Raw genomic sequence first — 10,508 nt, 5'->3', positions numbered from 1 at the left:
GAGTAGGCAGGTGCCACTACCATGATCTTGCCTGCGGGGGTGACAGGGAGGAGGTCGCTTTCTGTTCTGGGAACCCTCATTCCTCCCTCCGACTGTTGTAAGACCTGGTCACGCACGAGGGGGGAGTCAGGGGGCACCCCTGTCCATGCCTGAGCGGGCCAAGAGGCGGGGACAGGGTCAGCCTGGGGGGGTGGTGTGTGTGCGGGGAGGCGGGGGGGAGGGGCGCGGGTTAGGGAGCGGGGCGGGCAGGTCCTGGGTTGGTAGTTTCACAGTGTGGAGTGGGCTCAGGTCAGCCTGCGTCACAGTCACACGAACGCACACTAACTCAGTGACACCCAGACACACCACACAATCACACACCCACACCACCACACCCACCCACCCAGGTACACGCAGAGACTCAGACACACACACCCCACAACTGCTGAAACCCTCTCACAATCCGCACGCCCCGTCGCCCACTCACACGCACAGCCCCAGCTTCCTCCCCACGCATCCCTGTCGCCCACGTGCCCACTCTCCCTTCCCAGGTTGGTGCCATTGTTTTTTTCTTGTCATTCTTGGCAGATCAAGGGCCGGGACTTGCGGGCATTGGGGGACCAGCACCCTCTGGGCTGAGGAGGGTACAGAAGGGAACCCCAGGTGGGAATGTGCCGCTGGAAGCCTGGGCCCGGCTCTGGGCGGGAGCGGGGCGTGGCGTCAGGCTGGAGGCCACCCCATCCTCGCTCAGACTGGGAGGCCGCGGGCTTCACCCTGAGACCTGCCCCATCTCCAGGCCCCAGCCCTGCCCGGTGTCTCCCTCCTCAGCCCCAGTCTCCTTCCCGGCCTCTGTTCCCCCCCATCCCCATCAAACTTCAGATCTGACATGGCCCCTCCTCCGCTCAGGGCTTCACGGCTCCCCAGTGACCTCAAGACAAAGCCCAGTGTCCCCAGGGCCAGGCGGCGGGAAGGATCCACCCGCTGGGGAGGGAGGGGGAGGGGGGTGGGAGGGGGGGACTTAGCCCTGTCCCCGCCGCGTCCCCAGCGCCAGCCCGGTGCCCACGCTCGGCGGCTGCGGTTCCCGTTGTCCGTGACTAATGGACGAAGGAGCCGCGCGGGCTTGGCGAACGCGACCCGGGCGCGCGGGCGAGGACGGTGCTGGGACGCTCCGCCGGCGGGAGGGCCCGGGGCGCCGAGCAGCGTCTCAGGTCCACGGAGCAGCCGCGCCCCGGCCTGAGACCCCGCCGGGAAGGCGGCGCGAGGAGCCCGCCAGGCCCCTTGGCGGCGGGTTTGTCCCCGCGGGGCGCCCCGAGGTGCCGAGGCCCCGGAGGTGGACGGAGGCGGGGGAGTCGCCTCTGGTGGGAGACGTCGGGGTCCCCGGAGGAGACCGAGGGCGCCTGCGAGGCTGAAAGGACGTGGATCCCGGCCCGGCGCTGGGAATGGGGCTGCGGGAAGCCGCACGAATGCAGACGCGGGGGGAGGAGAGAGGGGGGGGCGGCGGCAGGTGCTAATGCCGCCGGAGAAGCGCGGGGCCCGCATTAGACGCGGTGACTGCGGGGGGGAGCCGGCGGGCGGGGCAGGAGGGGGTGCAGGCACCGCCGGTTTGAGGCTGCGGGGAAGCCTCGCTGAGGCGGTGACGGGTGAGCCAAAGCCCGGAGGAGGGAGCGGCGAGGCAGCGGATACCCGAGGGGAGCGCACGCAGGGGCAGGAGCAGCCGGTGCCAAAGCCCTGAGCCAGGGGGTGATGCTGGTGGGGGGTGGGGGTTCACTTGTCGTCACTGACCCCCGCAGGGCCAGGGCCGGTGCTGGGCTTGTGTCCTATCCAGTCTTTGGAGTGAGTAGATTGGGGGGGGGGGGGGGGGCGGGGATTCTTCATTTGATCCTATGGTTGGAATAGTTTTGGGGAAATAGGTTGTTGGTTTTTTTAAAATATATTTTATTGATTTTTTACAGAGAGGAAGGGAGAGTTAGAAACATCGATGAGAGAGAAACATCCATCAGCTGCCTCCTGCACGCCCCCCACTGGGGATGTGCCCGCAACCCAGGTACATGCCCTTGACCGGAATCGAACCCGGGACCCTTCAGTCCACAGGCCGACACTCTATCCACTGAGCCACACCGGCCACGGCTGGGGAAATAGGTTTTCACCCCCATTTCCCAGAGGAGGAAACTGAGGCTCCGAGAGCGGAGGAAGGGAGCTCAATCCCTGCCTTAACTCAAGGTCTCCCGCACATCCCCGCATAACAGTTCCAGAGCAAGAGGCAGAGGTGCCTTGGCTTGGAACCCCCCACACTTCCCCACACCCTCGCCCCCGCCCCCGCTGACCCCGTCCCGGCTTCTCCACCCGCTCAAGGCCCGAGGGTAGTTAGGTCCTAGAACTATGGGGAGGAAGGACGGGGCTCCGGGAGCAGCGAGCGAAGCCTCCTCCCCACTACCCCCCGCTGAGGTCGTGGCCAGGTGGCCCGCGCCTGCCGCGCTCCCCCGGTGCCCACCAGAGGGCGCTCCAGGGCCGCTGAAGGTGCGTTAGGCACCGGCCGGGAGGGGGAATGGACGCTCCTTCAGGTGAGGTCCTGGGATCAGCAGCGTGAGCATCACCTGCGGGCTTGGTAGAAAGGCATATTCTTGATAGAAATGTAAATGTACAGCCCTAGCCGGGTTGGCTCAGTGGATAGAGCGCCGGCCTGTGGACCAATGGGTCCCGGGTTCGATTGCGGTCAAAGGCATGAACCTCGGTGGCAGGCTCCTCCCTGGCCTGGGCCCTGGTCAGGGCTCCTGCAGGAGACAACCAGTCGATGTGTTTCTCTCACATCGGTGTTTCTCTCTGTCTTTCCCTCTCTAAAAACAATGGAAAAATATCCTCAGGTGAGGATTTTAAAAAAACACACCAAAAAACAAAAAAACAACCAGAAATGTCCATGTATAGATCCCCCCACCCACCCCCCCGGACCTACAGAATCACTTGGGGTTGGGATCCAGCCATCTGTGTTTTAAAAGGCCCTTTAAGTGATGGTGATGCACAGCCAGTTTGAGGTCTGATTACCTTCCGGACCCTCGGACCGTGGTTCCGCCCCCCGCACACACACACACACCCCCACACACCCCCCACACCTCCTATCACCCCCCCCCATCCCTCCCCCCACCCCCCACACCTGGGAATCACCCGGAAGCCTCGGGGCTCTGGGTGCCCCAGCCATACCCGAACCAGCTCTTGGGAACCTCTGAGAGAGCAGGCTGGGCCCGAGTGTGTGAAAGCCCCCAGGTCATTCCACATGGCAGCCAGGATGGGAACCGCTACCTTGGGAGTCCCCGTCAGGGCTGAGATGTAAAGAACTGGCCGCCTCTGACATGTAACAGGAATAACACGCCATGACATGTAACAGGAATAACACGCCATGACACCGGCTGAGGCTGATGTGAGCTCTGACACTTCAGGTCTTCGTTCCTCTCAGCGGCCCCACGTGGGGAGCTCTGTGATGATCACTCACTCAGGTGAGTAGGTGGAGGCTCAGAGACGTTAATAACCCGCCCAGGGCCACACAGCTGTGAGGGGCAGTGCAGCTGGAGGTGAGATGGGCAGCCTCGCTCCAAATCCCTCCTCACTCTGTCCCCCGACCTCACATGGTTTCCTCGCTTCCTGTCACCCCACCTTGGGGCCTGGGAAGGGGGACCCAGAAAGCCCCTGTGTGGGGGGCATTTCTGTGTCTGATTTCCATTGATTTCTCTTTGGTTACAGTTCAGGGAGGCTGGCCAGTCCACATAAAGGCTGGTTTGGCAACAAAACTCCAGTTTTCGGGGGGGCTTCCTCCCAGAAACCCCCTTGGATTGAAAATAATATTGAAAGCCCTGCCCTGACTGGTTTGGCTCAGTGGATAGAGCGTCGGCCTGCAGACCAGAGGGTCCCGGGTTCGATTCCAGTCAAGGGCATGTGCCTTGGTTGCGGGCACGTCCCCAGTGGGGGGTGTGCGGGAGACGGCTGATCGATGTTTCTCGTTCATCGATGTTTCTAACTCTCTGTCCCTCTCCCTTCCTCTCTGTAAGAAATCAATAAAATATATATATATAAAAGAAAGCCCTGGTACCGTCTCAGGTTGCTCAAGGGTCCTCCCACCGCCATGGCCTCGCTGGAAGCTCATGCTGGGACGCCGGGACAGGAGGGACAAACAGAATTAGCAGGCGGAGGGGGGACGGGTAGGTTTGCCTACAGCCTGAGTCCCCATCCCTGCTCACAGCTCCGCTCCCCTTCCAGCATCCCAATCAGCCCAGGGGCCGTGGTAAGGAGGCCCACATTCCCCAAGATGGGCAGTAGCCACGGACAGACAGCCGCAGTGCCACCACCACCCTGGCACCTGGAGTGCTCACCAGCTCTCCCCCTGCCACCTCCAAAGCCCAGCCCTCCACTGGCGTTCAAAGCCCATGGGGGCTCCTTCTTGCCAGGCTGTGAGCTCTGAACCACCAGGCAGAGGGGCTCTTAGCTTCACAGCCAGCGGCACCCACACGACCACTTCCGGGGCGGCTGGGAGAGGCTGCTTCGTTCTTCAGTTCCGAGGGGAAAAACAGCAACTCCTGCCAGGCTGCAGCCACAGACAGGAGGCCAGAGCTGCCCTTCAGAGCCCCCCGGCAGTGACTTCCTGTCCTCCTGCTTCAGTGAAGTGGGGGGAGTGGGGGTCGGGGTGGGAGGACACAAACAGCACAGAGAGGTGTCCCCCAGCTCCCACGGACCTTAGCAGCCCCATCTCTCCCAACTGTAACTACAGGGCACCCCACACGACCACACACCCCGCCTTGCACCGGCCTGTTCCAATTGCCAGCTTCCCAGGTAGGTGTTCACGGGGCTTGATCAAAACAGATTCCTGTGCCCTGGCTGGTGCACTCAGTGGTTGGAGCCCTGGCCCGCCCACCAAAGGGTCATGGGTTTGATTCTTGGTCAAGGGCATGTACCTTGGTTGCGGGCACATCCCCAGTAGGGGGTGTGCAGGAGGCAGCTAATCGATGTTTCTCTCTCATTGATGTTTCTAACTCTCTATCCCTCTCTCTCCCTTCCTCTCTGTAAAAAAATCAATAAAAAATATTTTAAAAAAGAAAAAACACACATACAGTTCCTTGGCCTCACAGGCAGCCCTAGCAAGCACAGCATTTGGACACACTTCCCGGTGAGTCTCCCGTCCCTCGTAACGCGCATGAAGCATGTAAAGTGCATGAAGCGTGTAAAGTGCATGAAGCCTGTAGAGTGCATGAAGCGCATATACGCTGCAGGCCCTGGACCCGTGGAGCCGGCAGCACCCAGAGGTGCGGGGATGGCAAGCAAAGTGACATAAATGCAGGTCGCCATCCGGAGGGTGGACAAGGGCGTGACAAAAATCACCCCGGGGGGGGGGGCAGTCTTTAGCTGCCAAGTCCAAAGCCAGGCAACAAGTTTGTAAACATTTTTATTTACATGTTGTAGGTTCCAGGAGGCCAGCACCATGAGATGTGCAGCGGGAGGGAGCACGGAAAGCAAAGAGGAGGGAATTTCTCTCCGCCTGGCTCCCGTCACGCTGAGCACCCAGGGTTGCATGTGAGGAAGTTAATGCAACCCCATTGCACCGGTTTCTTTCCTTACGTTCCCTGGGTTACTAGAGAGTCTGTATTTTTTTCTAAAAAAAATCAATGCATGAAAGTTAAAATTTTAACAAGAAAAGAAAAGGGGTGGTAGGTGCTGCCGGCCCTCGGTCCACCTCCAGCCCCACCTCCTTTTTCACGCGTGGAGGCAGAAATAGCATCTCTGTCCAAGTGCGGGGGAGGGGGGCGCCCTGAGTGGCCGGTAGGTGGCAGGTGGCAGGGGCTCTCTGGCTTCTATGCCCGCCTCACAGCAGGTCCTCTTGCTCTTCCGGCTCCGCTTCTGCTCTGGCCTCGGCCCTCAGCACCCTGAGGCCTCCGGCCTCGCCTGCCCTGGGGACTCTCTTGGGCAGGGTTGGCAACCGGGGAGTGTGCCAGAAGGCTCTCCGGCGCTTGCGAAACCACGAAAAGCGCCCAGGGGTCTGGAATCTCACTGTCTTGACCTGCTTCCGGGCCCTAGCTCCTGGGGTCGCTCCTGTGGCTCCCGGGGCAGCTAAGGCGGCAGCTTCAGCAGAAGCCTCTGCTCTCTGACCAGCTCTGGCCTCGGCCCCATCAGATGCAGCCTCTGCTCCCTGGACAACTGGGGCCCCGGTCCTCTGATCACCCACAGCCTCTGCCCCCTGATCAGCTGCAGCCTCTGCCCTCTGATCAGCCGCAGCCTCTGCTCCCTGGACAACTGGGGCTCCGGCCCTCTGATCACCCACAGCCTCTGCCCTCTGATCAGCTGCAGCCTCTGCTCCCTGGACAACTGGGGCTCCGGCCCTCTGATTACCCACAGCCTCTGCCCCCTGATCAGCTGCAGCCTCCACCCTCTGATTACCCACAGCCTCTGCCCTCTGATCAGCTGCAGCCTCCACCCTCTGATTACCCACAGCCTCCACCCCCTGATCAGCTGCAGCCTCCACCCTCTGATTACCCACAGCCTCCACCCCCTGATCAGCTGCAGCCTCCACCCTCTGATTACCCACAGCCTCCACCCTCTGATCAGCTGCAGCCTCCACTCTCTGATCGGCTGCAGCCTCCGCCCTCCGATCAGCTGCAGCCTCCACCCTTTGATTACCCACAGCCTCCACCCTCTGATCAGCTGCAGCCTCCACCCTCTGATTACCCACAGCCTCCACCCTCTGAGCAGCTGCAGCCTCTGCTCCCTGATCAGCTGCAGCCTCCACCCTCTGAGCAGCTGCAGCCTCCACCCTCTGAGCAGCTGCAGCCTCCACCCTCTGAGCAGCTGCAGCCTCCACCCTCTGAGCAGCTGCAGCCTCTGCTCCCTGATCAGTTGCAGCCTCCACCCTCTGAGCAGCTGCAGCCTCCACCCTCTGAGCAGCTGCAGCCTCCACCCTCTGAGCAGCTGCAGCCTCCACCCTCTGAGCGGCTGCAGCCTCTGCTCCCTGATCAGTTGCAGCCTCCACCCTCTGATCAGCTGCAGCCTCCACCCTCTGAGCAGCTGCAGCCTCCACTCTCTGATCGGCTGCAGCCTCCGCCCTCCGATCAGCTGCAGCCTCCACCCTCTGATTACCCACAGCCTCCACCCTCTGACCAGCTGCAGCCTCCACCCTCTGATTACCCACAGCCTCCACCCTCTGATCAGCTGCAGCCTCCACCCTCTGATTACCCACAGTCTCCGCCCTCTGATCAGCTGCAGCCTCTGCCCCCTGAGCTGTGGATGCTGCTTCCTCCCTCCTGAGCAGCCTAAACGAGGCCCACTTAATCTTGGGCCTCCATCGCCTTGGGGGAGCCTCGGGCACCAGCCCACCTCCTGCGCTCACCACGTGATCCCCCTGAGGGGCGCTACATGGCACCTCATCCCTCTCCACCCTGACAGAGGCCTGCTGGGCCTCACCCACTCCGGGGCCGGACCTGGGCGCCCAGCCCTTCACCCTGCGCTTCAGCTTCCCCCAGGACACCTGGCTGACGTACTCCCGCCACCTGTCCCCCTTGGGCGGCTGCAGCCCCGGGCCGTCCTCAAACATGGGCACCGGCAGGTTCCCGCGGCGGCGGGCGGGCTGGGCGCCCGGCTGCTTCTCCCCGCGCCGGAGGAAGGCCTCCACCAGCTCCTCGTCATCCTCGCTCTCCAGGTCGCTCCCCAGGAACTTGCTGCCCAGGTAACTGACCGGCATCTTGCGCGCCTTCCCGCTGCGCATGGGGCCCCTGCGGCCTTGGTCGCCCTGCTTTCGCGAGGCCTCGAAGTCGCTGAACTCGCTGTCGCTGGCGTTGCTGCTGTCGTAGGTGCCCACGACCAGCCGGGGAGGCGGGGTCGCCATCTGCGGGACTCTCCTCCTCACTCGGGGCCCCTTGGGCTTTTGGGGGGGCTGGGGAGGGTGCGGGGTGCTCTTCTCAATGATGCGGGCCACGTCCTCCAGGGTGCGGCCCTCTTCCTCCAGAAACCGGGTCAGCCGCTCCCGGAATTCCGCCTCCTTGGTGGCGGGCTTGGAGATGACCCTCCAGACGCCCCCCGCCAGCCGGACCTCGCGCGGGATGAGCAGGTGGTCCACGTCCTCGCCGATCTGCAGCATCCCCACCGTGGAGTCCTCCTCCCGGCGGAACACCTTGCCGATCTTCTTAAAGGTCCCCACGGGCTTCAGGGCGTCCACGAGCACGTCCAGGTCCACATCTTTGCAGACGTCGGGCACGCTCCAGAGAATCAGGCCGTCGGGGGACGGGAGGAAGCCCCAGGGGAACCAGCCCCCCACGTGGCTTTTCTCGAGGGTCTTCAGGATCTCCAGCGTGAAATCTGGGTGGGGGCAACGAGCCTAAACTGCACGAAGTGGGGGCGGGGAGGGGGTCCCGGCAATGCTGCGCGGAGAGTCTCCCCTCTCCCGGGTGGGGGTGAGCCAGCGCCTCCCAATTCCTCCGCCGGCAACTAGTCCTGCTGGACCCAGGCCGGCTCCCCGCAGCCCGCGGGGGGAATCCGTGTTCAGGACGCTCACGGGAGCCGGGTCGAGGCCCGTCCTGAGGCTCACCGCCCACCGCGAGCGGAAAACGTGGTGTCCCGGCTGCAAGTTGGAGCGCGCGGGCGGCCGTGGCTCCTCCCGGCCCGGGCACGGGGGCGCGCCTGGAACTTGGGCGAGGACTTCGCAGACAAAGACGGCTCCGCCGCGGCTATTCAATATGGCCGAGCGCTCGGGGGAGGCCGCCCAGCCCCCCGGGAGGGCCTCCCGCCCCTCGGCAGGCGGCCACCTGGTCCAGGCTGACCTTGACTCGCCTCCCGCCTCCTGGTCGGCGCGCGCTGTGCCCCGGAGCGAGCGCGCGGGCAGGAAGTTCCTCCTCGCCCTCCCCAGGGTGAGGCCCACCTTCCCCCGTCTCATCTTACACCCCCCCGCCCCCCTCCCGGACAGGGGAAGACTGACAAGGGGGCTGCCCACTCCCTTCGGGGCGCCCTCACTCCCCTCCCGCCCGGGGGTGTGGCCGCGCCCCGGGCCTCGCTGGGGCCACCGCTTTCCAAGCGGAGCGCGAGGCGGCGGCCCACGTCAGCACCTTCCCCGGGAAAGGCAGTTTCCAAACCAGCCATCCTGCACGTGCGGGTTCCAGCCGAGCTGGAGGTGGGTGGGCTAGTGAGGCCGTCCGTTCAGTGTCATTGCCCCTGAATCGCACCATTTTCAAAGGACAGGCCTTCTGGGACCAGCGATTCCCTCCTACCTACCCAGATACGGGGGTGGAGGAAGTGGTACCAGGGTGTTATTGCACCAGCTCCTAGTAGGTGCTCAATAAATATTCTTGAGTGAAATGAAAGAATGAACCCAATTGTTTATCAGAAGAGACTCAATCTCACGATCTATTCCGACAGTAAGATGCTGAGCTGCTATGAATAAGGGCAGTCAGGTTTATGCAGCATTTCCTGAAGAGGCGGCACCCTTGTAAGCGCTTTCTACGAAACCAGCTCATATAATCCTCATCATAACATGATGAGACAGAGACTACAATCATCAGTCCCACTTTATCGCCAAAGAAATAAAATCACTTGTTCAGGATCAGAAAGTGACAGAACCTGGGTCTGAATCTGAAACAGCCTGGCGTGTGTGTGTGTGTGTGTGTGTGTGTGTGTGTGCGTGTGTGTGTGTAAGGGCCAAGGCCTACACACATGTTCTGCACACAGACAAGCACTGCCGGCAATGGCTGTTTCTGGGGAGGGGCCCTGGGGACATGTACTTTTCTATATCCTTTTGGATCGCTTGGATTTTTAGCAATCAGAAATGTTAATTAAAAAATTAAATTAGCCCTAGCTGGTTTGGCTCAGTGGATAGAGTGTTGGCCTGCCGACTGAAGGGTCCCGGGTTCGATTCAGGTCAAGGGCACATACCTCGGTTGCAGGCTCCTCCCTGGCTTGGGGCCCTGGTTAGGGCTCGTGCAGGAGGCAACCAATCGATGTGTTTCTCTCACATCGATGTTTCTCTCTGCCTTTCCCTCTCTCTAAAAATTAATGGAAAAATATCCTCAGGTGAGGATGAAAAAAAAATTAAATTAAACCAAAGGTCCTCATACTCGGCCACAGACATAGTGGGTTAGGACAGCTGGGACATGGGGGTAGGATTTGTAGTTTCCCAGGTAACCCTGAGGCAGCCAGCTCAGCAGGGATATGCACAATAGCGATGGCATTAGTAATAATAATAGTTAACTTGCATGGAGGGTTACCTTAAAACCAGACACCCTGCGCCGATGTGCTGACTAGGCCTGTTGTTAGGAATCCTCAGAGCTATCATCTTCTTACAACGGGGAAACTGAGGCTGGTCTGAAGTTGCGCAGCTCTGAGTGAAGGTAGGCCCTGCAGTGACCATCCAGGCAGGCTCAGAAGGTGCGGCTGACCTTGATCGGTTGCCTGGATCCAAGAACACGCTTCTTGCACCTTCGCTGCCTGCAGTCTATCCCGGACCCAGCAGCTGGAGGGGCCTTTTAAAAACTTGTCAGCTGTCTCTACTCTTTTCAAAGTCTTCATCTCAG

The 10,508-nt window shown here is 61.6% G+C and overlaps 1 protein-coding gene across 1 annotated transcript; it reads right to left on the bottom strand.

Annotated features, from left to right (window-relative positions):
- Positions 1 to 5,420: 5,420 nt before the first annotated feature.
- On the bottom strand, positions 5,421 to 8,862 carry CCDC8 (coiled-coil domain containing 8). The gene has a single exon (XM_036302845.1). The coding sequence runs from the start codon at positions 8,084 to 8,086 to the stop codon at positions 5,822 to 5,824; it is 2,265 nt and encodes a 754-aa protein (XP_036158738.1). The 5' UTR covers positions 8,087 to 8,862; the 3' UTR covers positions 5,421 to 5,821.
- Between the last annotated feature and the right edge of the window lie 1,646 nt (positions 8,863 to 10,508).

The sequence above is a fragment of the Myotis myotis genome, unplaced genomic scaffold, assembly GCF_014108235.1.
Source record: "Myotis myotis isolate mMyoMyo1 unplaced genomic scaffold, mMyoMyo1.p scaffold_m19_p_34, whole genome shotgun sequence".
Lineage (NCBI taxonomy): Eukaryota > Metazoa > Chordata > Mammalia > Chiroptera > Vespertilionidae > Myotis > Myotis myotis.
The sequence above is the reverse complement of the archived record's forward strand: the minus strand, read 5'-3'. Positions and strand labels throughout refer to the sequence as shown.